This window comes from Poecilia mexicana, unplaced genomic scaffold (genome assembly GCF_051168715.1).
Source record: "Poecilia mexicana isolate PSO_F unplaced genomic scaffold, ASM5116871v1 scaffold_14, whole genome shotgun sequence".
In the NCBI taxonomy this organism is placed as follows: domain Eukaryota; kingdom Metazoa; phylum Chordata; class Actinopteri; order Cyprinodontiformes; family Poeciliidae; genus Poecilia; species Poecilia mexicana.
Genome location: NW_028263383.1, coordinates 29,493,072 through 29,520,308, shown reverse-complemented (window position 1 = coordinate 29,520,308; position 27,237 = coordinate 29,493,072). Strand labels below are relative to the sequence as shown.

The 27,237-nt window shown below is 43.2% G+C and overlaps 3 protein-coding genes across 3 annotated transcripts; 1 reads left to right on the top strand and 2 right to left on the bottom strand.

The window, feature by feature from the left end:
* Window positions 1-2,021: 2,021 nt before the first annotated feature.
* On the bottom strand, window positions 2,022-9,162 carry fam53c (family with sequence similarity 53 member C). Its single transcript, XM_014994601.2, has 5 exons — window positions 8,724-9,162; window positions 7,010-7,358; window positions 6,874-6,931; window positions 4,740-5,737; window positions 2,022-4,391 (listed from the first exon to the last, which is right to left on the bottom strand). The coding sequence occupies exons 3-5, from the start codon at window positions 6,878-6,880 to the stop codon at window positions 4,107-4,109; spliced, it is 1,290 nt and encodes a 429-aa protein (XP_014850087.2). The 5' UTR covers window positions 6,881-6,931; window positions 7,010-7,358; window positions 8,724-9,162; the 3' UTR covers window positions 2,022-4,106.
* Window positions 9,163-10,038: 876 nt separating this feature from the next.
* slbp2 (stem-loop binding protein 2) lies at window positions 10,039-16,677 on the bottom strand. Its single transcript, XM_014994603.2, has 9 exons — window positions 16,570-16,677; window positions 15,154-15,309; window positions 14,673-14,750; window positions 14,164-14,244; window positions 13,893-14,036; window positions 12,862-13,023; window positions 12,638-12,788; window positions 11,613-11,739; window positions 10,039-10,623 (listed from the first exon to the last, which is right to left on the bottom strand). The coding sequence occupies exons 1-9, from the start codon at window positions 16,620-16,622 to the stop codon at window positions 10,559-10,561; spliced, it is 1,017 nt and encodes a 338-aa protein (XP_014850089.2). The 5' UTR covers window positions 16,623-16,677; the 3' UTR covers window positions 10,039-10,558.
* A 191-nt stretch (window positions 16,678-16,868) lies between these two features.
* On the top strand, window positions 16,869-21,175 carry zmat2 (zinc finger, matrin-type 2). The gene is made up of 6 exons (XM_014994604.2): window positions 16,869-16,977; window positions 18,902-19,001; window positions 19,116-19,239; window positions 19,317-19,390; window positions 19,994-20,139; window positions 20,701-21,175. The coding sequence occupies exons 1-6, from the start codon at window positions 16,960-16,962 to the stop codon at window positions 20,842-20,844; spliced, it is 606 nt and encodes a 201-aa protein (XP_014850090.1). The 5' UTR covers window positions 16,869-16,959; the 3' UTR covers window positions 20,845-21,175.
* The last annotated feature ends 6,062 nt before the right edge of the window (window positions 21,176-27,237 follow it).

Here is a 27,237-nt window from a genome sequence, read left to right as displayed (position 1 = left end):
AGATTAGAAATATTAAGAAAAAACAGCAGAAAATGATCAACAGAAGGACTAAAAAATTAACAGCTACAGTACACATTTTCCTTTTGTTCTGTTGGTTTTAAATGTTGTGGTTACAGGATAACAGAATACGCTCAGTTAAGGCTTATGCTGGATGCTATGCATGATATTTAACAGAAACAGACTGGGTGGGTGAAGACAGGAGGGTGAATGCAGCTAATATGAGAAATGAAGATATTAGATCTTCTAATGATGAATTCCTGTCAAAGTGTCTTCCTCCCTGTCTAATCAGGATTTTCTAAGTTATCGGGTTTTATTGGGATGTTTCGTTGTGTCGCGCACTCCAGGAAGTACAGAAATAACTGCATTCCTAAACAGGGTTTTCCTTCCCACCGTCACCACATGCTTGTTCAGCAGGAGGAATTACTCAATACAATCTGCACAGTTTCCTTTGATAGAAAACTTTTTACCAACTAAACGTTACTGCATTGTTTTATAAATAGGAAAAAACAGGACTTTATATAACTGAGTGCAGTGATGGCTGACCATTCAGCCCCTGCTAACAGTTGGAACAAAAATATTCTCCTTCAGAAATTAAATCGCTGAGGAGTGGACCTCTTGGTGCAAAAGCAAAAACATAGGGAGGCTAACCATAAGCAGTTAGAAAAATGTCTCTGAAGTTTGAAAATGGCTTGACTTACAGGGATGTTTGGTGTTTCTGTTTCGATCGAGGACTCTGTGTTTTACGGGGACGCCATGTCCAGACCCGTCTTCCAGGGACCGTCCATGACTCCCGATGACTATGAGACCGCCTTCTGACACATTTTGTTTAATTTATGTGTTCAGGTTTTACTTCAGTGTTTGAGGGAAAGTATCTGAGACACAGTAAATAAATGTTACATGAGGACACTCTGCTCATTTTGTAATTACTTCATAAGTTCAGTTAAACCTCGTTTATATTTCACCGCTGCCTTAACATTTACAATTCTTTATTTCACAGCAAAATACAGGTTTAATTTTAAATGGAACATTATCTTAAAGGAGTAGTTCAACATTTTGATAAATAATCTCATTTAGATTTGTGCCAATGTTAATCTGCTAATCTAGCCACTGTGGATAGACAGCCTCAAAGTAACGCATTTCCATCCTCCTGATGCCCAAAAAACCACTAGCTGATCACGTTTCGCATTAAAGGATGGTAATATACTTATCAATTTTGCTAATATTATTTAGCAAACAGGCCAGTGTCTGTGCTAATACTCTATGGTCACATCATTGTCCATGTATGGCAATTAAAAAAGTCATAAAGATTGTAAATGAAAGTTTTTATAAAGGCAGCAGACAGTCGTTAGCTTCCAGACGTGTTTACAACCTCAGCTAAGATGAACCTGAAAGGCTGCAATCAGCTGTAGAGGTGGAGTAGAGATGATTTCATGCTTCAAGTTATAGTTGGGATTAAATGATATGGATGCTGCATGAAAACTCATGGAAGACCCTTTTAGCTCCGCTGATCACGCCTCCACTCCAGGATTCAAAGCTTAGGCACAAACATGAGGCTAAACTGTTCCTAAAAACATTGAACTGTTCCTTTAAGCGTTTTAAATTAGGAGCCCACAGCAGGCAGAAATTAACCACCTCACACACACACACACACACACACACACACACACACACACACACACACACACACACACACACACACACACACACACACACACACACACACACACACACACACAGGTAGCAACACTGCCCCACAAAGGCAGACAGCAGCAACTGCACGCCAAAAATATTTTCCTTATGCAATTAAATGACCACCGAGTCAACTAGTCTAACACAAAGGCCTGCTTTTAACTGTAGAAAAAAAAATAAAATCAACAAGGTGTGTGATAATTTAAGGATAAATTGTTGTAATTTAAACTGTAAAACGGATAAATATATAATTAAATGTTGATTTATTCCCAAACACACAGGATTAAATTTTCCCTCTGATAAAAAAACAGATAACGGTTTGCAAAGTAGCGTTAGGGGGTTAGCTAATTTTTATTTTCTTTTTCCAGATTGTTGTCATGACGTGACCGGACTATATTCTGTGTTTCAGCCCAGTTTATAACTGCTTTGGAGGGCAGAGATGCTTCATAGCACACAGACACACAGATGATGTAAGGTTTAAATTATTTATAAAAGTTTAACAGTAAAGTAGCCACAGCAGAACGCCGATAATCCACCAACCAGCCTCTAAACAGCTTCAGCGTGAAAACGGTATAAAATCTTGTTTTGATGCATTTAAGGGCGTTTCCCAATCTCAGATGCTGAAATACATCATATTCTGTTCTTTCTTATATCAAAAATCATCTTTATCGTTGGATTTTTTTTTTCTGAGTTGATCAAAACCCATAAAAGGGAAATAAAATCACTGTGTCCTGTTTATGCATCAAAGCTAACAGAAAAGCTGCTAAACAGCGACTGGGCTGGATTATCCAACTCTAACAGGTGAACACAACATCATAAACCTGGCAGGATGTGAAACAATTAGCTCAAACGACCAGTGAAACTAAAATGTTTAACAGTTTATGTGACTTCTCAGTGTTCAGATTGAATCCAGATTAAGTGGTTCTGTCAGATTAACTAAACACAGTTCAGCCCGGATCATTCATTTGTGTGACTCAGACTCTGAAACTGACTGAAAAAAATTTGTTTCTTCTGCCATTTTCAGCGTATATTTGGATCCAACTGAGACAAATAAAGTTAGAACAATAATATTAAATATTTGGATTGCCCCCTATTGGCAGTGGCTGACATTACATTTAAGATTTACCAGTTAAAACAAAACCATCCTTGTAATTTTTACACAAAGTAAAAATGTATCGTTTTAAATCAAGATTATTCCACCAAACCAGTAAGACTCCAGTAATAAACCTGCTTAAGTCTTTCACTGAAAATTTGAGGGAGTTTGTTCCTCTGGATTAATTTTTCCTCTGGAGATTAAAACCAATTTAAATCCCAGATTCACTTTTTTATGCCAAATTTATCAGATTCATGGTTGTAATTTGCATTTTACTGCTATCTAAAGCTTTTTTTCAAGTTCTTTTTTTGAATCCAAAGTTAATTCTCAGTTTGTATTTATATATTATTTCCATTATTTCTTAAATAATTTGTTGTTTTTGTGGCAAGATCACAGATCTTAAAACTTAAAACTTCACTGAACAGAAAATAACTAGAGCAGTTTTTTATGGTTTAATCCAAACCTAGATGACTGAACGATTTTAATTAAAACACAAACTGTCAGAAGAAATCCAGTGGATTCAATCTAAGCACAGGTCACATGACCAGCAGGGTGTGATGTCTCTCACTCACTCTCTCACTCACACACACACGCACACACTCAGTTGTAGTGTTTTCAGTGACAGTTGTGTACAGCAGGAATGTGCGAACACTCGGCTGAACAACAGCATCAGTGGCTTTTTGCCCTCAGCGACGACTGACGGGCACCGCCGCAGCGACCCTGAACGCATCACCAAGACCGGGTCACATGACTGCAGCAATGGAAAATCATTTGTTTTTGGAGGAATTTAAATTCAGAAATCTGCAGGTTTTTCACCCTTTAAAGGCCCTGGTGATGAAATTATTTTTTAGACTCTTGATTGTCATTAGATGCAAAACTAACTTTTTAATCTCTGTTTCAGATCAGAACTCATTTAATTTTTTATATCTATGAGAGTATTTATGTTTCATTTCATCTTTGGTGTGAAGATTATTCTGGATTATGTTTCTGTGGCGGTTCAGGACTGTCTAGGTCGGCCGCTGCAGCGCCGCGTTCGCCTCGTCAGACGTGTTGGAAGTTACCTGGACCGCAGCTGGTACTGGTCCAACCCAACTGGAACGGAACAGTCTATCCAGGTCTGTCGGCCACCACATCATCACTGTTGCCAGTAATCAGCTCGTCCAATGGGAGAAGATGTTGTTCCTGAGAGCTCTGCTGATTGGTGGCGAGGACTCGCCGAGTGTTGAGAAGATGGTGGGACAGGAAGAAGGGCTGGGGTCAGGTCATTTCAAAATAAAACTCAGTTAGAAAACAGAAACAGAGAACAGCCTTCATTTACAACAAGTCAGTTTTCTTCTATCAAGTTCAGGTCCAGTTCTGTACAATCCCTCTCAAATACGGCCTGCTGTGCAGCCTCGCGCTCCTCTGCCTCCTCCTCTTCGTCCTCATCATCCTCACGGCACTCCTCGTCACTCTCACTCAGCGGCCCGATGCTGGTGCGGCCCAGGCACTCGGCGGGCGAGCAGGAGCCCCGAAAGTCGCCCATGAAGGCCTCCATGCCCATACAGACGTCGCCGCCACAGGCTAATCTACCACCGCGCTCCAGGCACTGCGGGTCAATGCTGCGTGTCTGCAGGGACATAAGGAAGCAGGAGGAGGGGCTAAACACGGTGAGAAAAAGGAAGCTAAACACAGAGATAAACATGGCACTAAACACATTAAAGATTCTAAGGAAAGATATAAGCAAGGAGCTAAGCACTGCATTAAAGTCATAATAATACAAGAAGAAGGTCATGATGAGAATAAAATCGTAATAATACGAGAAGGCGTAGCGAGAATAAAGTTGTGAAAACATGATAAAAGTCGTAATATGAGAATAAAATACCAGCATAAAGTTGTAATAACATGAGAATAGTCATAAGAATGAATTTGTATTATTAGCAAAATAAAATGGCAAACACACCAACCAATCGGCTACCTGTGTCATCTTGGTGAAGTCAAGGACGGGCCGGGCGCAGGGTCGGTCGGGGTCGCGGCGCCGCTTCAAGCCCGGCTTCAGCAGCAGTAGGTCGCAGGGCTGCGAGTGGCAGCGCGGCAGCTGAGGCGGGAGGCTGCGGCGGAGAGAAGATGGCGTGCTGCAGGCGGAAGAGGGCGAGGGGGGTACCGGCCCCCCAACGGCGGCTCCGGCGGCGGCGTAACCCGGCGGGGGTGGTGCCGCCTGGCTGGGGACCGGAGGCGGAGGAAGGAAGGTGGAGGCGGCCGAGTCTCTGATGAGCACCGGCGAGAGGGAGAAGCGCCGCTGGGGGGGCGGAGGTGGGTGCAGGGGGGAGGGTGATGATGAGCAAGAGGAGGGGGAGGGGAAAAAGCAACAGCAGGCTCCACCTCCTGCTGCCGCCTCACTGGGGTCCCAGGGGAAGCTCCACGGCAATGGCGAGTCCGGCGACAGTGCCAGGCTGAAGAAGGTGGGGCTGGAAGAGGAGTGCAGCGACGATGTCAGAGAGGAGCTGGGGGCGCGCAGCGGGCAGGCTCCGCCCCCTGCCATGCCCACGCCCCCTGCCGCCACTGCCACGCCCCCGCCCGCCACGCCTCCGCCCACGCCGCCGTGGCACTGCTGGCGGCTGACGGGAGTCCAGACGCGAGAAGCGCTGGGCCTCCAGGTGTAGCGGCAGCGCGATAAGTCCTCCGGCACCGACAGCGAGCGGCAGTGGCGCTTGGGGGGCGGAGGTGGCGGAGGGGGCAGTCCAGGCCCCGGGGGGAGCGCCGCCGCCGCCCCAGACAGGGACAGCTCTGACGCCGAGGTGCTGGGTGCCAAGGGTCGCTGGGGCTCAGAGGGGCCCCCCTCCAGCGGGTCGCCGGCCTCCTGAAGGTGGGCATCGGGGGGCACCAACGGTACAGGGCCGGGGGGAAAACTAGAGCTCAGCAACCCCCCCTGCAGGCTGGTCTTAGAGGGAGGGCAGAGCTGCCAGTAGCTGCTCTCTGGGGAAACACAAACAGGAAGTGATTCTACTGAGATGAATTTCATTTTAGGTTTTATTCATGCTACAAACTGAACTAATAATAATAACCTAAATAAGCAGAAACCTTTAAATCAACCATGACAGTTGTCTGCCGTACCTACCTTCCTCTGTCTCCTCACTCTGATTTTTTTCTCCTACTACTCTCCAGTTTGCTGGCATTTCAACTACTAACTCCGTTTTCTCTGTTATTTTTCTCTCCACATAAGTGACACCTGGTCCGGCGTTCTGATTGGCTGTAGGGCTGGACTGTTAATCAATAACAATATATATCGCAATAGATACGTGACCAATATCTACAGATAAGACATTTGACAGAATATTCAACAAATGGAATATTCACTGAACTCCAATGAGGAACCGCACGGTATTCTGGGAAATGTAGAAATTAGCTGCTCAAACTCTCACAGCCAGCTAAGCTAGCTGGGTGGCTTCAAATAACTCACTCATTATTTGGTTGCTTAGCAACTCACTTACTGGTTGCCTAGCAACTCACTTACTGGTTGCCTAGAAACTCACTCTTTGGTTGCTTAGCAACAACCTGCTGAGTAACTTACTCTGTAGCAGTTTAAGGTTTCGCCACTGTGCTCATAACTAGTGGTGGACATTTCTTAAATTTCTTATAAGAATTTTTATTTATGGTTCTTACGTTACATTGTAATTAATTATGTTTAAAACCTTCCAAAACTGTCATTATTGTCAGGTTTGTTAGTTTTACTATTTTCTTCACAATAAAAACATCAACAAATACCAATAAATTTGAAAATGCAGTTACTGTGATATAAATCACAGTTCTCGTATTACAGATGGGAATGTTTTTAAAGAGCAATATTCATGTTTGTGGGGCTGTAATTGCTGTGACAGTTACCATCTTAAGGTTAGCTGAAACAGGTGCAATAAAATGTTCTTAATGTCACTTTTATCATTAACACAATACCACAACATATTGTGATAAATTGCTGCTTAAAAATAAAAAACAACTTATGTGTTTTTTATCCAGTTGTTACTCGATTAATCGCCAGAATAGTCTATAGATACTCGACTGCTAAAATAATCTAGTACTTCTTAAGCCTCCTGCCACCTCGGCCAAACACTCACCAGGCATCAAGCCATCTGGGGGCCAGCACTCTGGGAGGGTTTTCGGGTCCAGCAGGGACTGAAAGAAAAAGCTTTGGTGTCAGTGAAACTCTTGGATCTGAATGTTCACCTGGGTTTCTCTGGCTGAGTGCCTCACCAGGTAGTAGTCCCCCGGCTGAGCAGGGTCGCCTGCCAGAGTCTGTTTCCTCAGGCTCTCCACCAGCAGCGAGACCACAGCATGGTGGCAGGGGCCGAGGGGACAGACGGGGGAGGGCGGCGAGGAAGAGGTGGGGTCAGGAGGGGGAAAGAACAGGGAGGAGAGAGGGGGAGGAGGAAGAGGGAAGGGAGAGCTCTGGCCGTGTTTTTTCCCGTCTGTTTGTTCCGTGGCAGGAAGGAGAGGGGAGGAGCTTAAGGCAGAGACTCCGCCTCCTTACCCCCTCAGGCCCATGCAGCCCCGCCCACTATCACAAGGACATCATCATTCACCTGTTGCCCCGGGAACACACCTGGCGAAGAGAAACACAAGTTCAAGTTAGCATTGAAGAATCAAACTAGAAGCTGAATCCATCAACACTTTTGCTCAGCCAACAAAACAAACAAACAATGATAAAGAATGTTACAAATAGTTTATAAACAACACAATGCAAATTAACAGCAGACCCGACAAGACCACGCTACAACTAGACCATGATGCAACAGCTAGCTACGCTAGAATCAGATGTAACGGTTCCCATAGAGCCGAATCCATCGGTTCCCCTCAAGTGTCCCTATATCTGGATCCAACTGTGGCCCTAGAGGCAGATGCAGCAGGGGGCGCTAATGAGGCACCCCATTAAAGGGGTAACACAAAAAAGGGGCATCAAAGGGGAAATAAAAGAGGCCATTTTAAAAGGGGGCTAACAGAGTGGCTAAAGGGGTGACTTAATTGGCCAGAAGGAAGATTGGCAAGTGGCTAACAGACAATGCCACTAATAGGCTAATGGGGTGGGTAAAAGAGGGGTAGGAGGGTAAAATGGGGTATTTTATGGAAACAGGGCAAACTACATAGCTGCCAGAGGGGTAATAAAGACTGATGGGATGGTTAACAGAGGGGTAATACCGTAGGGGTTAATTGAGAGTAACAGGGACTAACCGAGTGGTTAAAAGTGGGGGTAACTGGACAAAAGGAGGATTAACAAGGAGACAGTACAACTGACAGGCCTAACGGGGATAAAAGAGGGGTACGAGGGCCCAATGGGGTATTTCAGGGTAACAGGGGCTATTACATAGCTAAGAAAGCAGTGATAAAGGCTAATGGAGTGGCTAACAGAGGGGGTAACATTAACAGGAGTAAATTGGGGGTGACAATGGCTAATGGGGTACAGGGTGACAGGGTGGCCAACAGAAGGGGTAACACTAAGGGGGCTTACTGGGAATTATAGGGGCAAATGGGTGGTGGGGTAATGGGTGTATGGCGGGGTGATAGAGGGGGTAACAGTAAAACTAGGGCTAACTGGGGGCTACTGGGTAATAATGGGGGTAAATAGGAGGCCGAATGGGAAGACTAATGAGGTGTTGGGGGTAATGGGATGCATCGGGGGGCTAACCGGGGGTAACAGCAGCAACCAGAGCCCAGCTAGCGTCAGCTAACGGCGCTGTTAGCGGCACAGCCTGAATAAACAAACGGAGATCCTCAGTTGATGCTCGGCTACAGGCCTGCTGCCTCCCCACCAGCCTGGATGGTCACAGCGGCGCTGCTGGCACACGCAGGCCGGTCCGCGGAGCCCCTTAGCGGGGACATGGGAGGGAAGCACGCCGCAGACCGACCCGAACCACGATAGAACCGAACATGCAGTCGTCCCCCCTCCTCCCGGGTCCCAGCGGCAGCTTACCTGGTCTGGTGTCGAAGTGAGGCGGTTCCGGTGCACGGTGTATTGACCCAGTATTACCGAGGAGCAGCGGCACCGAACCCACCGAAATGAATCAAAGCACGGATGATGTCGCTCGGCTCCGGTACCGACCCACAGCTCAGTTCTGATCTCAGCGCGATGTCTCCTAATTATCCAGCATAATAATGGAAATCCTGCGCGCACACGCCCGTGAGCGGCGGGCATTCATAAATAACATTTACGGTGCCAGGAGGAGGATGAAGAGGAGGAGGAGGAGGAGGAGCGATGCTTCATGCTTCATCATCAGCACCTGCTCCTCTTCTCTTATTTTACTCCTCCAGCCTCTGCAGATCGGAAACAGCCGAATATCTGGCCAGAAATCCTGCAGAAATAAAAAATAATCCAGCTGGAACAAAACAAGCCCGCAGCGCAGGGGATGATGGGAACTGTAGTTCCCAGGCCGACAGCAGCTTGTTTACAGCAGCAGCTCTGATCCGCTGTCTCTTCCTGGAGGCTGTGGTTAAAGGACAAGCCTGCAGAAATCACAGTCCTGCAGCTGAGCACCTCCACCCTCACCTGTCCGTATCTGAACACCTCAATCCGTCTCTGCAGACACACACCTCCACCTCCACATTCAAGACTTCCAAAATACACATTACAGGTCAAAACCGAGCCAGGAAAAACTCATAACATGAAAAAAGGTTGAAAATGCTCCTAAGCAGGTGGATCAGGGATCCTATGCTGCAGCGTTGGACTTCATTAAAATAAAAATCAAATTACAGTACATTAATAGGTAGGCCAACACAACAGCAAAATGTCCTACGTGAAATGGCTCCATGTTAAACACTGAAATAGTTAAGTTCAAATATTTCAGTATTGTGTACATTTATAGAAATTTAACATTAAAGAACTTTGTGTGAGCTGCTCTGAGTATTGAAGTTTGCAAAATCACAACATGCCAAATCTTTTGGGCCACCCCCAAAACATGAGGCCCTGGGTGACTGCTCCAGTGAGGCCTTTAAAAATCTAGCTCAGATCTTTTGACTTGGAGGAAAAAAAAATCTAAATGATCCATTTCTGACCAAAAGAAAACAAAATGGTGTATGTTGAAAGAGAAATGTTAAAGACCAACCACAATAGAACATCTGCATAAAGAACCAATTCTGCATCCACTGGAACTGCAGTTGTAGAGCTGAACGATTCAGGAACATCTGGGCCATCCTTTTCTCTTCCAGAACCAGAGCTGGTTCAGCACTGGTAGCAGGACCAGAACATCTTCTCCCAGTAGTCCCGGTTTGAAGCAGAGATCAGGTCAGGCTTTAGGTTTTGACTCTTTATTTACATCTTTATTAATCACATTTCACTTTACTCATAAAGCAGCACATAGAAGTAAAAGAAATCTCAGAACACCAAAGTGGCAGCGCTTCGACTCCACTGATCAGGAGCTTCATTTTTTAAAAGAAACATGAGGAGGAGGAGCAGAAGATGCAGGTGAAGAACCGAGTGACGAACGGGACAAACTCGTGACGTTCCCTCAGTGCAGGAACCCGGCGTGACACAGGTGACTGTGCTCATTCTAATGCAGTTAAACTAAAACTAGTGCTAACAGTAAGGCATTCAACCGCCAGGGGTGGGGACCGGACCGGGACGGGATGGGTCGTGCGCCACTGGGCAGGTTGTGCGCCACCGGCAGTGACGTAGGTTTGTGGTGATCTTTAAAAGACGAGTGAGTTTCTGGCTCCAAAACCCCAAAACATTTGGAAGAGTTCAGAATCAGCAGAAAACGGGTCAAGTCCAATTCATTCAACATCAGGTCCAACTGGGCTAGGATCGGGTTGTCAATACGGATTCCAGAAGAGCTGATCGGAAAACACAGGAACCTGCTGGTCGTCAGAGCCGAAATCTGAGGAGACAGACCCGAGGAATAAGAGTTAAATTGTAGATCTGGAAAAAGGTTCTGGTCTGGTTCTGACCTGCAGGAACAAAAATTAATACCAAAAGCTTCAGATTTAGATTTTAATCTGCTTCCAGAAGAAGTCAGATGATTAAAAATTATTTTAGATTAAAGTTTCCATTCATTCAGAAACTTTTGTGCGTCAGTGCTCGATTTGACATGTCTGCTGCCCCCAAGTGCTCAACAAGAGTAACTTCAGGTTCTAGGACTTCTAGGTAAGGAAAAGACAAAAAGTCCCTGTTGGACCCACCTTGACCTTCGTTTCATGTCCATACATCACTTTTAGGCTACATTATCACCAGCCCTGTTCAGTTCGTTTGCCTATAAAGTATGGTTCAGTCAGCGAGGTGTGAACGCTAATGGACCTCTGGTTCTACAAACCTCGGTCTGGATTTGGTTTGAATGCATATGTGAATGCCAAGCGGACCGGAGACCGCTCCAAAAGCAGGAAGTGGACTACAGTGCAGGGCATTCTGGGTAAATACAACTAAAGCTAATGTGCTAGCCTAGCAAGAGAAATTACATGTGGTATTTAACCAAAGACATAAATCCTCCAACCGCTAAAAAGCACTCCAATTTAGTTTCCATTTGGTGAAAGAGGAAGTAACACTCCGTCTTCTTCAGAGGTTTTTGTGTCGTTTCCTTCAGTGGTGCAGCGCCACCATAGGGGAGGAGGAGAACAAGTTGCTCAAAGGGTTTGGTTGGTTTGACTCAGCAGAGAGAAAGAACTACAGCAGATGGAGATGGAACAGATTAAGATTTGGACCCAATAGAACTGAGTCAACTGAACCATCAGGAGGGAAAACAACCTTGGAACCAAATCTATCAGGAATAAAACTCAAATTCATGTTTTTTTTTTTTTTAGTTTTAATCATGCTTTCATGACCCAGGTTCAGTTAGAGATTGGAAGGTGTTATGAGGGATGAGTGTGGCCTCACCTGGGGTGTGGTCAGTCTCCATCAGGAGGCGGAGCCAGTCGTTCATGTCGTCATCAGGGGTTAGCTGACTCCTGCTGGAGTAGCTGAGGCCAGGAGGAGAGCGAAAAAGCCGGTGGCTTGACTCCAGCTGCCGGATGAAGGAAAACAGGTCAGTCACTCAGAGTTCTGACTCGGAATCGCGTTCAGCTGACATTAATTCTACCTGCAGCACAAACTGATCGACTGAATAAAACCAGTTTTTTCACCCCGCAGGGTTCCATTATGAACCAGCCCCGAGGAGAACCATGCATGTCTCCATGTTGAGAACCAGGCTCAACATGAAGCACTTAAGTGATCAGGGGCCGGCTCGGTTCCAGACCTGCTTAAATCGGCGAGCACGTGCAATTATCCTGCAGCTGGTTAATCAGGGGCTGTGTGAGGAGGAGCTAACCCAAGCCAGAGTCCATGAACCATGAGCCCAGATAAAGACTTTGGGGTATCTTCAGTCTGTCAGAATCTAAACATTAACCTATAAACTGGTTGGTCTAGATTTACTTTAGTTTCAGTTAATGAAACAAACCATTTGAATGTATGATGTGGTTTTCAAACCGAAGTCAAGACTACTGCACAACCAGCAGTGGATACTTCATATGGCACTACAAATTCTGTATGCCAATGATTTTTCTTAACGTTTAAGCAGAAAGTTCAAGTTGCACGAGACCAGCCTAAGTGAAGCTGCTAGCCAATCCAATGCTGACAAACAACAGAGGAAGTAGACAATCTAGTGGATGACCAAGCTAGGCATGTTAGCCACTTGCTTAGTTACTGGGCCGCCAATTATTAATGAGATCAGTAGATGGCCCCATGCTGGGTGGACAATAGAAGGATATATAAATACCGCCATATATGACTGATCACCCACTGTCCTGCAGAACTGATAGGCAGCTGTAGAAAACTAGCTAGATGTTTACATCAAACCATCATTGCTTGGAGGAAGAAAATACTTCCTCCTGCAATAATCGGCGAGTACAGAGGCAAGGCCTTACTGGGGACAGTGGAACGGTCCAGGCTCCAGGAACGTCTACAGACAGAGGAGACACCGAGGAGGCATCAGAGGCTGCAGGAGTCTCCTTCTCTCTCTGCTCGTCTCCTCCATCCTTGCACAGTTCCGACGTCATCTTGGCCAGCTGGCTCTGCCTGCAAACACCAAAGGAGGATGAGACGCTGCACTTTCTGCTGCCGAGAGCGTCCAGCAGGGGGCGCCACCTACAGCTGCTCCACCGGGTCAGGCGTGTCCGGGGCGTCGCTGGCCGGAGGGTCCCACAGATGCAGCGCACGCCTCCACAGACGCACCTGCATGTCCCAGGAGCGCCGGCTGTACTTCCGGTACTTGTTGGGCGTGGCTGGGTGGAGCTTTGGGTCCCGCAGGTGTCTGTGGAGGAGATCAGCCGATCAGGGGGCAGAGCCCAAGCCTTCAGCATACAGGTGGGCCTTTATCGTGAAAATTTATCATTGTCAAGATAAATTTCAAATAATACTGCTTAAAAACACCATAAACTGTCCTTATTGTGATTTAATTTAAGTATTTTCTTGACTATTCATGCCATGAGTGTATTACATATCAAATTTGAAAATATGCTTAATTGCAGCTACTGTGTGCAGTTCAGTGATGCTGGTGACAGTGGCGTCCAACAGCAGTGTTTTTTTTTTCTTTTTTCTTTTAAACATGAGCCAACAGGGGGTGCTGTGGAGGAGACTGAAAGAAGATGAGGAAAAAAACATGCAAAAATTAAATGAAAAAAATTTGAATCCCAGAAATGTTTAAATCTTGCATTTATCTTGATTTTTTTTTGTTTTTCAATCTTAAAAATAAATACAAGTTTAAATAATTATTCAAATGTAATTTACTTGGCTGTCAGTAAATTCATCAAGTTGTGTTGCTCCTCAAGCTAGCATAGCTAGAAATGGAAACTTTGCTGACGAGACAAAGGACCTCTGCTGCAGAAAATCATACGAACTTAATTTTTAACTAATGCGATTAATAAAAATAACTTTCCTGTAATCAAAAGATGGGACTATGTTGAAAAATATATTCTAATATAATTTTCTGCCAGTTATCTAAAATTCAAATGGTATGAGGTTAACATTTATGCTAAATGAATTTAATTAAATGGTGTTAAAAGTTAAGGGTTTTTTTGTTGTTTTTTTTTACATATTTTGTAGCATTGACTGTTGGTTCATTAAAAAGCAGTAATTAATAGTTTGTGTCTGAACATCCCAACTTCAGAGATGGCTTCTCACTTGGGGACCTGCTGCAGGTAGTTCTGGTAGCCACTGGTGTTCTTCCCGTACTGGATCTGCTTCTGGCGCCGCTTCAGGACTGCTGCGTTCGTCTCGGTGTTGGCCGGGTCTGGCAGGCGGGGGTAGCAGCGGGGAAACAGCGGCCTGCAGGAAACAGAGGCCAAGCCGTCACCATGGTGACCAAACCCGCCATAAAGCAGACCAAAACATGCTGCGCAAATCAGCCGAGGTTCAAACAAACCCGACCAATCCGGGTCACCGTCATGCTGACCTTTTCCCGTCTACGTCTTCTGTCCCCACCGCCACACTGCTGGTGGACACCTTGAGGATGCAGCGCTCCAGGATGGACGGCCTGCCGAGGAAAACTTTAAGAATCCACAACTCGAGAAACCCAAAACAGAAAACATTTTCACAAATTTCCAGCCTTAAAAATGAGGGCGTTTTGCCATTTTTTAACAATAAGAGAGAAAGTAGAAGATTTGGTTATTAAAAGATGAATAATTCATCTAGTAGATTTACATTTTTTGGGTCATAGTTTTGTCTACAAATGGCCCCTGAGCCACACTTTGGATACCCCTAATTTAGACTCCACGCAATAAAAACACTTAATGTTTCAGACTGAAGGTTTGTCCTGATCTGCACGTTTTCCTTCCAGAAGCAGCAGGAGCCTAAAGTCCTGAATGAAATGATCCAGACAGAGTCTGGATCCCAGGAAGAAAACAATGAAGTCCTGCGGTTCCTGCAGAGAAGCGGCTTGGTCGGGTTGGTGGAGATAAAAACCTGCGAGGCTTGCTTCCGGTTCGCTCTCGTCCTCGAAGTCCATTGGCAGCCAGGGGAGATGGGATCGGAGATGCGTTGCTGGAAAACCAGAAGGAAAAACCGTTATCGAGCAAATATCCAGCACAATACAGATATTTCAGAAGATCACTCAAGAGAAAATAAATAAGTAATCTGGAAACGTCAGCTTCCAGAAGAGAGAAAAAAAACTTCCAACTTCCAGTAAAAGTGACCGTTTCTCTACAAAGTCTTGCTCTAGTATAATAATAATGACTTCCAGGTGGGCTTTTATTTTTTCTTTCATGGCAGAAATTTGTTTCCATAAAAACCCAGCTGTGCTGCCACCTGGAGGGAAAGAATCTGAACTGCAGTCTTGATCAAAACCAAATAAGACCTGCTGCAGTTTAATTATCCATCCCTTCCTGTAGGGGGCAGCACTGACCTGACCTTCCGGTAGGAACCGGTGACCAGGTGAGCCACCTACCTGACCAGGGTGTTGTAGACGGAGCTGCAGCCGGGGAGAAGCCACGGTTCGGGGGAGGAGCTTGCCGGGGCGGCCGGCATCAGGTCGGGAACGCCGCTCCACATGGCCGCTGACCAAGAATTGGCACAAACACACGACCAGGGGCTGGAAGAGAAGCTGGCAGACCCAGGTCAGTAAGTTTCCCCCCCCAAAAAAGTCTAATATTTAGACTTTGTTTGGTAAACTAGAAAAGTTTATTTAATCTCGAAGCTTTTTACATTTTCACCTAAAGATCTGAATTCAAGTTAGAAAACAGTGAAAGCATTCATTTATGCATTTTTAAGTTAAAAATCTCAAATTCATTAAAAAAATAATTTCAAAGTCTGAGTTTTACATCTGACCAATAAAATTATTTTAATCCATTAGTCCTCTTCCGCTCTCCATGAGTTCCTGCATCCCTGTGGTGTGGAGGAGGTTCTGCTGAGGTTCCGATTGCTCTGATAGAACCTCAGCTCGTCTTCATTATTGGTTCTGGTGTCTTTTGTTCCTCTTGACTCCATAGATTCTCCATGAGGTTAAAGATAAGGCCAAGTTTGTTGGCGTTACCGTGGTGATTAAAGCAGGTACTGTGGGTTGGTACCAAGTCCAGCTGGAAAATGGAACCAGGAGGAGCTCTAAGCTCCTCCACTCCATTGACTGAACTCCAGAAGACCCAGTAGATCACAACCAGATCATGTCATGGTGACCCAGAACTTCACCAACAGGAAGCAATCCGTTTCTCTCCACTCTTCCTCCAGAATAAGAAGAAAAGTTAACTTTGCTTCACAATCCTCTCAAGGTCGACTTTAGTTTTATTACTACCACAATTTATCCTTCCACTCAACTTTCCATTATGTTTTGATACAGAACTCTGGACAGCTTCTTTAGCTGTGACCTTTTGTCGCTTAATTGTGGAGAAAGTGAGTATCTGGGTCAGCAGACTTCCTCATGACTGAATTAATTATCCATTTTATTGATTTAATCGTTTGAAAACTCAACATTTTATTACCCAGAAGAGGGAAGAAAAAAAAAACGCTTTACATTTAAATTTACCAAAACCAGAGAGCTTCTTGGTGATGACTCCGATGGAAATCAGTTTTATTTGACTGATTCTGGATGATATCCTCTGAATTCACACCACTAAGCCTGGGAGGTGAAACTTGGGACCAAACACAGCAAGAATCTGAACCAGCCAGTCCAAATGAGTTAAGAAATAAACCCAAAATAGGTTCAAAGCTCAGAACTTTAACATTTGGAGTGTAATCAGTTTAACAGCCAACAGGTCATAAAGATAGAGCTCAATGTAAACTACAGAGGAGGCAGTTTTCCTCCAAGTTAGAAACTTGTTCTAAGAACTCTACCTGAGGTTTAGGTTCTGGTTCTGGTTCTGGTTCGTACCTGGAGGACAGCAGCGGACTCTGGGCTGCGGGTTCCACTCCGCTGGTTGACATTTCTGCTCTTCTCTTCAGACAGACACGCCATCATTCTGATTCTCAGCCTTATAATGAGGCGCACCTGCGGCGCTGGAAAGGGGGCGGGGCCCAAAGCTCACCTGACCATACCTGGGTTACCTTCCGTCTCTGGCGCTTCTCTTCTGAAACTGTAATAATTTAACAACCAATTTACTCACTTCCGCTCACCTGTAGGACAGCATTTTTCCTGTTTATATGTTCCTCTGTTAAAATCTGCCTCGTTTGCCATCACTACCTGCCTGCCTCCTGCAGGGGGCGCTGCTAATCACAAATTTAAAAGTCAGTTCCAGCCATTTCCGGTAACTGAGTAAACAAGATGGCGTCAGGCAGTGGAGTGAGTTTTTCTACTATTATAGTTTAAATATTTCATTTGTACTTTTTAAACCTTAAACCTTAAGTGTCCGTAACTATTCAGGTTTCTCTGTCGACCGGAACCGCCTTCAGCTCCACCTGAAGCCGTTTAAAAAGCTTCGGAGCACCGATGCTAGCGGGTAGCATGCTAACAGACAGTGACGGGAACATTAACCAGGTTTTTAGTCACAGTTTATGACCATATGCACATTTAAACTCGAGCTTCAGTCGGTACCAGTCGTTCGTGTGTCTCTGGTTTTATTGTGAGGCAAAACTGATGATAAATGGACGCTTAGCTTTTAGCAGAAGCTCAGCCAACCGCTACAACACAACTTCCGATCTGTCAAAATAAAGTAATTCTCGGTTTGAACAATGATTTTAAAAATAAGAGTTATGATTCTGTATTAAAATAGAAAATAGTGTTTTAATCCTCTTGCTGTTGCGTAACTGAATCTCACTTTGGGTTCTACATCATTATCTTTATCATCTTAAAGAATAAAAAATACATATAATTATTTATTTAATTCAACAGTACTTTATTCATCCTAAAGTGAAATTAAATATTGCTGTAATTCTGATCACCAGAGTATCTTCATAGAGTCCTTGTTCATCTCCAGTAGCAGTCATGCAAGAAATCTATAGAGGCTATGTATGACAGTAATGTTTAAATCTTTTCAATTTCCCGAGGAGCTATAACTACTATAAACAATTATTATATGATAAAAGCTAAGTATTTGTTATTGTTTGTTTCCAAAAGTGAAACTTGTGTAAGTTAATTCCAGATAAAATGAAGTAGTTATAATTTAAACATCTTCATTGCTGCAGAAAAAACAAATCTGGTTAGGCCTGTCACGATAACAAATTTTGCTGAGTGATTAAGTGTCTAAAAAATTATTGCGATAAACAATAATATTGACTAATAATGCATGCAATTTCCTGCCATAGATAGATGCACTTTATTTTCAAAAGAACACATAACACTGGAACTGATAAACTAAATAAACAAAACAACCAAAAACAAAAATAAAATTCTCAGTCTCCATTAACAAAAAACATACTTGAATAAAAAGTAAACAACATAAAGCCAAAGTGGAAATAAATACTGCATTCAACCAAAAGAGTGCAGAATATGAAGTCTGTATACTATATTGGCCTTCAGTAATCACTAGATTTAAATAGAGAAGATGGGCACATCCGACCACTTAATGCAATAGTTCACACTACACGATTTTTTGCCCTTATGATAATCTTAGAACGTTGGGCGATCCAAGATGGTCGCTGGTGATTTCGTAACCGATCATCCTGCAGTGTATGGTGTGTTACGGTAGACTGTCGTGGCCGCTCCGATCTATCCATCCATCCATTTTCCTTCACCCTTGTCCCTCAGTGGGGTCGGGAGGGGTGCTGGTGCCTATCTCCAGCTCACGTTCTGGGCGAGAGGCGGGGTACACCCTGGACAGGTCGCCAGTCTGTCGCAGGGCAACACAGAGACACACAGGACAAACAACCATGCACACACACACACACCTAGGGGCAATTTGGAAAGGCCAATTAACCTGACAGTCATGTTTTTGGACTGTGGGAGGAAACCGGAGAACCCGGAGAAAACCCACGCATGCACAGGGAGAACATGCAAACTCCATGCAGAAAGACCGGGGCCGGGAATCGAACCCAGAACCTTCTTGCTGCAAGGCGACAGCTCTACCAACTGCGCCACTGTGCAGCCCGCTCCGATCTAAATCAGGGGTTTTCCCCGACTGGTCAAAGGTTAACTTTACAGAATTTATTTCAGTTTACTTCTCACTAATTCAGAACAAAAATCGTTCAATCTGGAAAGGTAAACTGCAGGTTTCTGAGGATCCGTTTCTCTGGAACCTTTTCTCATGTTCAACTTTGACCTCTTCCAGTCGAGTAAGAACGACTTCCGTCGGAAATGGGACAAAGACGAGTACGAGTCTCTGGCTCAGAAACGTCTGGCGGAGGAGAGGGAGCTGGAGAAGAGGGATGGTGAGGAGAACTGTCTCCATCATGGCTTCACTTCCTGTTTCTGTCCGCTGATTAGAAGCAGAGCTCTGATTTCCCAGAGGTCATAGATTAAAGTTTTTCTTTGCGCTCCTCCAGGGAAGATTGCGCCGCCCGTCAAGCGGGAACTCCTGCGTCACCGGGACTACAAGGTGGACCTGGAGTCCAAGCTGGGGAAGACCATCGTCATCACCAAGACAACGCCTCAGGCCGAGATGGGCGGGTGGGTGTTCAGAGTTGGCTCCGCCTCCACGCCGCCTGGCCGGTGCTGACGCCTCATTTCTTCTTCTGCTGTTCCAGGTACTACTGCAACGTGTGCGACTGTGTGGTGAAGGACTCCATCAACTTCCTGGATCACATCAACGGGAAGAAACGTGAGTACTCAAACCAACAGCTGTTACCATGGAAACGCTGTGTTTTGGTTTACTGTGAGTCCATCAGCTGAGCTGGCTGAGTCAGACTCGTCTCTAGTCTGGGCTTGAGTCTTGTAGCCATAGCAACCGGTTGATAAGTGCTAGCCGCTGTTAGCTGAAAGAGCAGCCATTTTGTTTACAGTAGTAAAGATGATCGTCGCCATCAAAAAATATTATAAATTCAGAAATATGATTAAATAAAGTATCTGGTAGTTTCGTGATATAAATCAAACTTTTTTCAGCGTGTTTATGTGTATGTGGCGTCCTGAAGACGTTTATTTAAAATAGAAACGTTTTAAGATCAGTAGTTACCTAAAAAGGGAGTAGTAGGTTTTGTCATCATTTTCATAGTTATCACAACACTACTACAAAATATTGAGATCACATTCTAAGTCCACATTGCCAATGCCTTGGTGGACACCCTTGTTTAGGGTCAGAGGTCAAGTTTGGAGGTAGGACGTGAATGGAGGTACTAAAAGGAAAGGAAGTCAAAGTCCTAATATGGGTATAAATGTAAACTGTGTGTGTGTGTGTGTGTGTGTGTGTGTGTGTGTGTGTGAGCAGACCAGAGGAACCTGGGCATGTCGATGCGGGTGGAACGCTCGTCTCTGGATCAGGTGAAGAAACGCTTTGAGGTGAACAAGAAGAAGCTGGAGGAGAAGCAGAAGGAGTACGACTTCGAGGAGCGAATGAAGGAGCTGAGGGAGGAGGTGAGCCAGGCCATGCCTCCTGCTGGCCCCCTGACGTTACTGCGCTCCACACATGCACAGTAAAACCATCAGAAACAAATTGGATTCCCAATCCAGACCTGATTTACTTTCTGACTTAGAAATCAATTAATTTTTATTTTATCTGAATAATTAGTAGTTGTGTTTATCCAGAAAATATTTATCCACCAACTGTTTATCCAGTAGGTGGCAGTAATGCCACCTATTTGTGAGGAGTTTGGGCCAAATGTTGCCCAAAAAAGAAATGACTGTTAACACTAGAATCTGCCCTGGTGGTTTTTTCTTCTCTGAGATAAAGCAGCAGGTCCAGTCTTAGCTGTGATTGGTTGATGAATGAAACAAAATAAGACTGAATAAACCAAATCAGGAGTTTCCAAGTTTTTTGGTGAAACGTTGCTCCTTTTTTCTATCTACAATGGCCCTAATCACCCAACTGCAGGTCCTGGTCAAACTGGCCGATCGATGGTTTGTACTGCACTGTATTTAGTCAGAGTGACGCCTCCCGTCCTCATGACCTATCTCTGCGGCCTGTGTTTCCTGCAGGAGGAGAAGGCAAAGGCCTACAAGAAGGAGAAGCAGAAGGAGAGGAAGCGGCGAGCCGAGGACGACGTGGAGCTGGAGGAGGACGACGAAATGGCCGCCGTCATGGGATTCTCCGGGTTCGGCTCGTCCAAGAAGAGCCACTGACTGCTGCAAACTGGAACCAGTTCCTGCGGCACACTGGGACCAGTTCAGAGACTCGGATCAGGACTTGTCCTGCTCTTCATTCCCAGACAGACTCTTATTTTGGTGGGTTGTGCAGCTCTGAGCAGCCAGTTGGTCAGACATCGTGGCCCACTAGGCGGGCCCAGTAGGCGGTTCTCCTGCGGAGTCGTACTGCAACCCGGCAGCCAATCAGCTTCCAGCACCGCCTAGGTTCGCTGCGTTCAGCGTTTCTGATGAAAGTGGAAATGATTGGAATCAGGAGGAGAAGCTGCTTTTATTTCTGTTTGTATTTTAATAAAATCTTTGACTTCTGGATGGTTGTTGTTTCAGCTGCTGAAATGTTTTAATCCCATAATTCAGTTAATCTGCAGGATGATGGATTATTAATCTGATCATTTTAAAGCAGATTCTTTGTGATCCGAGGCGCTGAGTGGGTTCAGCCTCTCTCTGCGGCGCCGCAGCGTTTGATCAACAGGAAGTAGACAAGGAAGTTGGTTGTTTCCTCTGAGCTGCTGATAAATGACCAAAACCAGGTGATCATCCAGATCAGAACAAATTTCTATTTTTACTCTGCTGAGCATCTGTATCCTGGGTGTTTACACAAAAAAATTAAAAATGACATCTTAAAAAAAGACTTATTTTTATTTTTCCAGAAATAGGAACTCTGTTCAACCACACAGTGAAATATTTCAGCCTTCATTTCCATCATAATTCTGGACCAGAGAACTAAACAGAAATCAGAATATTCCATGAGATCAATAAAACAATTTTAACAGAAAAACATTCTTCAGTTCCGGTCTGGGCTCTTTAGCTTTAATTACTGCATCAGTGCGGCGTGGCATGACGGAGCTTCTGCTGATAAAACCTTCATCATCGTTGGTCCTCCTCTTCCTCCAGACTCTGTAGGGTGTCTGTTCAATTTCTAAATGAAATGGAAACTTTTATGTTCAGCACACTGCTCTTAAAGGACCGGTATACATTTCAGTCACATAATTACATTTTATAGCACAATCAAGCGACTTACCTTCAGTTATTTATTGCCTAACAATTGGGCCTCTGTCTCTTTAAGAAGTTCCTGCTCTTTCCGACACTCAGAATGTCACGAAGCCGATTACAACTGTTATGAGTAAAGCAGATGTGGAGTTCCTCTAGGTCTTTGCTAGTTGCTGCTGCCGCTAGTTTGCAGGAGCAGGGTGGGGGTCGTAGGTGGAATTTTGTTGAAATAGGCACTTAAGCCCTCTGAATGGTTACCATGGAGACCAGGGCAAAACTCCAGGTTTGTTTTTAATGAGAATATAACACAACATGATGTAAAGCTCACAAAAGTCAATTTTTTATAATACTGCCCTTTTAATTTTTTGTGCTTTTTCCTTCCACTCAACCTTCCTTCAGTAGCACAGCACTCTGAACGACCATCTTCACCTTTTGTGTTCAGGAAACCTCTGCAGGTGTTTGGAACACCAGGAGCTTCTAATATTTAACATGCTTCTGAGAGTTTTTATTCTCTTTAACTCATAATCATCAAGAAATATTAACATTTTCACACGATAGTAATGTAATATACTGTATTAGTTTTTTTTTCTGAAATAAGGAACAGAAATCTTGAATAGATAGATTTTATTACACACTCAAAGTCCAAATTACATAAAAAAGAAAACAATAAAAGTACATAAAAACGCCCCTAACCATTCAGGAGGCAGTCATACCAATGTCTCCAAAGTATAGATGAGTATTTTACTGCACTATATTTAACATTAGTCAACAGTAGGATAATTCTATTATTAGATTCGGTTAGACGACAAATACATTTATACATAAGCTTTCTTAAAACAGCCATCAAAGTGCTGATGCGAGCAGATATAAACAGTTCACTGGCGCTGGTCCACCTGGGCTTTTTTAGACAAAAGTCTTAATGCATCATTATAAGCCACCTTCAATCTTTGAAGACTGACTTTTTTAAAAAAATTGCACCACAAATGTGCAGCGTACAGTGATGTACAATATGATCTAAACAAGTTCAGTTTCACGTCATCAGAACAGAATCCAAACTTACGAACAAGGATACTTGCCTGAGCATATATCATTCGAACCTGACGGTAAATGTCCTCATCATCAGACAGACAGTCTGTCAACATTTGACTTCATTTGAGACATTCAATAAAATACCAGACAGCTTGAAATTTGGAAATACCCTATTTTTGTCCTCTTTTGTGCGACAAATCAAAATTATACTTTTTGATGAATTGAATTTAACATCATGTAGCTCTCAGTATGCTCAACAGATATTAAGCAGCTTCTGAAGACCTGCTGAACTTGGACTGAAAACCACAGGGTCTTTAGGATACATTAAATGATTTAGAATTGTATCTCCAACCATTCAGCCTGTTCTACACAGGTTTAGTTGCTTATAGAGGTCATTCATATAAAAATTAAACAATATAGGGGATAAAATGCTTCCTTGTCTGACTCCATTGCTGACATGAAAGGATGCAGACACACAGTTGTCCTACTTGACCTGCATAGTTTGATTAGCATATCAATAGGACAGACATCTTACTATATATTTAGGCACACCAGCTTGGCACAATTTTAAAAATAGTTTTCTATGATTTACACGATCAAAAGCCTTAGTGATGTCTAAAAAAACACAAAAAACGTTTTTGCTATTATAATTATTCAGTAATTCTTTTAAGCCATATATACACAAATCAGTTCCATGTTTGGACTTGAACCCAAACTGATTGTCTATAGACATTACTAACTTAGCAGAGTTTGGCAAAAGAATTAATTCAAAGACTTTTGACAGTATACTTGCTAGGGCAATGGGTCTATAATTATCAGAGCTGTCAATTTTTCCAACTTTGTCTTTAATCACAGGAGATAGAAGAACCTTCATCGAGTTATCAGGAATATATTAAGTCATGTTTTAAATCGGGTCTGTATTTTTACCCTGACTGCTTGTTTACTGGCTGTTGCAAGGAGAAAATAGCAGCTAGTTTGCTCGGCTCTCTGACAGACAGGATGTGGCCGTTATTTGTGGTCTGATGCCATCAGTCAACCCGACCTGGGGTTTTTATTTATGACTCAGTGCTTCAGTCAATATTTCACATGTTTACTTCCTGTACAGCCTAAGAATTAGTCGATTCGTTTCTATGAGGTTAAATAAAATAACCTGAAATCTGGTGTTATACAGATTTTATTTAAACTGTTCTAATGGCCTCATATTATGTTCTGATTTTAATTTTGTGCTTTTATGAACTGTAAGCAGAAAATCATCATCAATACCAGAAAAAAGGCTTGAAATGAATGTGTGTTGAATTAAACTCTATAATGTTTCACTGTGATGGAGTTGCTGAAATATTAAATTTGTTTCTCATTTATTGATGCAACCACAGGTAAAATTCATGTTCATTGATTTATAATAAACACCAAGATTTAAACATATTTTCCTGGAGCTTTGTGGACCTGAGGTGGTTCTGTTCTGACCCGGTTCAGCTGGCTGTTGGACCTGGCCCGTGTCATGAAGAGAAGCTTCTGGTTCTCAGAGTTGCTGTATTGTCATTACAGGATGTTGTTTTGTTCCACCGCATCATCACGTCGCTATCACTCTGTTCCGGAACCACATGAGCTAATTTTGACCTTTACTCTTCTAAAGACAAAGTATCAACCTCAGAAGAAAAAACACTCATTCAGTTTTTATATTTTCATTTTGCTCCAGACTGCCCTGTGGTCGGTGGACGTGGTCGCAGTCAGAGGTTCTCTGAAATTTCAGACAGTCTTTCAGAATTTTTCTTTCTGGTTTCAGGCTTAATCATCATGGTGTGACGTTTGCCAGACGGCTGCAAATATTACTTTATGATGAGTATTGGACAGTCCGGTCTTTAGTAGACACAAGAAGTCCAACATGATTCTAACCCAAGTTTTCTCCATAAGATCTGGTTTTAAGAGTTGGAGTGAAATGTTTCCCATTTCCAGCTGCTGTAGTTCTTTTTCTCAAACCAGGCAAACCCTTTGAGCAAACTGTTCCCTACTCACCTGTGGGGGCGCTGCACCAAGAACCACTGAAGGAAGCGACACAAAAACCTCTGAAGAAGACACTGCGCACTAATTCCTCCATCGCAAATTGTAAACAAAAATTAAGATTTTAGTGGTTAGAGGATTTCTCTGGTCTTTGGCTAAAAACCACGAGATATTTTCTCCTATCGCTAGGCTGACGTGTCTGTTTTGGTTGTATTTACCCAGAATGTCCTGCGCTGCAATCCTCTTCCTGCTTTTGGAGGGGTCTGCGGTTCGCTTGCTGTTCACACCGAACTTCAACCGAATCCACATCAAGGTTTGGAGGATCAGAGGTCAGAGGTTGATAACCATTCAGAGCTCACCAACGTAAACGGACTTCCTAGGCAAATGGACTGAAATTAGATTACCAGTCTAAACAAGGCTGGTGTGAACGCAGCCTAACTGATTTATATTAATCTCCTCAGTGACTGAAAATCTGTAGGCCTACCACAATGTTTACACAAAGCTGCTCAAATATTTTCATAGAGATAAAAATAAAATAAAAGAACATGATTTCAAAGGTGATTCAGTCTGTCTGTCAGTGAATTCTGTCATCTAGACTGAATCAGGCCAAGAGATTGACTGGTGTTTGAACTCATAAAATTGAGAGAAATATGTTGTTAGTGGTTAGTTAGCATCAGTTAGCAAGTCTCACTGTTTTCCAACTTGTAACTGGAATGCTCTCCACTTGGATATAAGGAGTTCCAGAAACAAACAGAGCAATTGGTAAATTTGGCTAAGGCAAGATGGGAAGTTAAGGAAGGCTAAGCTAATGCTAGTCAACATTAGGTTGGTATGCTAAACTGAGGTAGGCTAAACTAAGTAAATTTTGATTACATTTATCACAGACAGTTTGGTTTCATCAAAGTTTTATTCTTTACTTGCTTAATCAGAAACACTTGTTAATGTGCACAGGAAAATGAATCATTCACTTGTAAAATGTTTCATAATTCTATAAATACATGTAAGTGGGCTAGTTGCTTATTTGTATAAATTTACATTTTCACGCCACAGTGAAGCTCTTACTATAATTTTAACCACTTCTGCATCTGAAGGCTCTTTATTTTCATGTCTGCACTCCCCCAATGCACCTCCTCCCCCAACTGTAGGTACCTGAATCATGGCAGGATAACATCAGAGGTCAGAGAGGCCTTCCAGTTCTCAACACAAGTTTACAAACTAAAACATCATAGCTACTAGCAACACATTTACTAATGGAAGATCACATAGAAATGACTGGCAACTGATTCATAGAGACTGACTGAATAAGAAATAATACTGCAGCTATCATCACATTTTAAAGTGTTGTGGAAGCCATATTGGATATTTAGGTTAGGGTTGGTGGAGACTTTCCAAAGTTGGAATTGTGACTTCAGCAGGTGATTCATCCATCAAGCAATAAGAAATCTTGATGTTGAAGCCTGTAGTAATTAAAAAACAAACAAACAAAAAAAAAAACAGAAACCACTGCAGGCAACACAGAAAGTAATATTATAAACAATAAGACCATTAAACACAGAGCTGAAGCAATAAAGAGATAAAGAATAAATGTCAACACGCTAACATCCGGATGAAAGTTGAATACATTTATTGGTTTTGTGTGGCATCTATCAATGAAGCATTTATTTATCTATATTTAGGACATAATATTTGAACTATGTTCAAGTTAAAACAAAGAACTACAGAAGAAAAGGCGGCAAAGCTGTTTAAGCTAGTTCAGACTGGTTGAAACCGGTTCAGACCGGATGAAACCACCAGCTACTGCTGCTGCCAGTGTCATCATGGCGATAAAACTTATAACAGGTAAATATATTCTTATAATAAACTTATGAACTCCACAAACGATCAAATATATTTAAAAATAACTTTAATAAAATATTTAGTGATGTATCCACATTCATTTGTGTAGTTAGCATAAGCTAACCATAGAAGCTAGGCTAAATTAAGCTAAATTTATGATGCACAAATTTCATTTTGTTTTATTTTGTTCGTTACCTAAATCTGTGTGTGTACCTAAATTATAAAAGTTATTTACCGCACAATTAAAGAAGATTAATTTGCTGCTGCTTCCAGTATATGGCTTCTAACTTGGATCTGTGTTTTAGCAAAAATTTTAATTTGTTTCTGTTAAATTATGTAACATAAAATTTATTCAACAAAGGGTTTCTTTCTGATAAATGTTCCTTGGCAGCTAATCCAATTAAAGTTGGTCAAATGATGGCAAACTGTGGGTAATCATGCCAAATATAAAGTAAGTTTACATACAGGTTCTTGCTCTCAGAATAATAAAATAAAAATGAGTTTGATGACTGATTAATA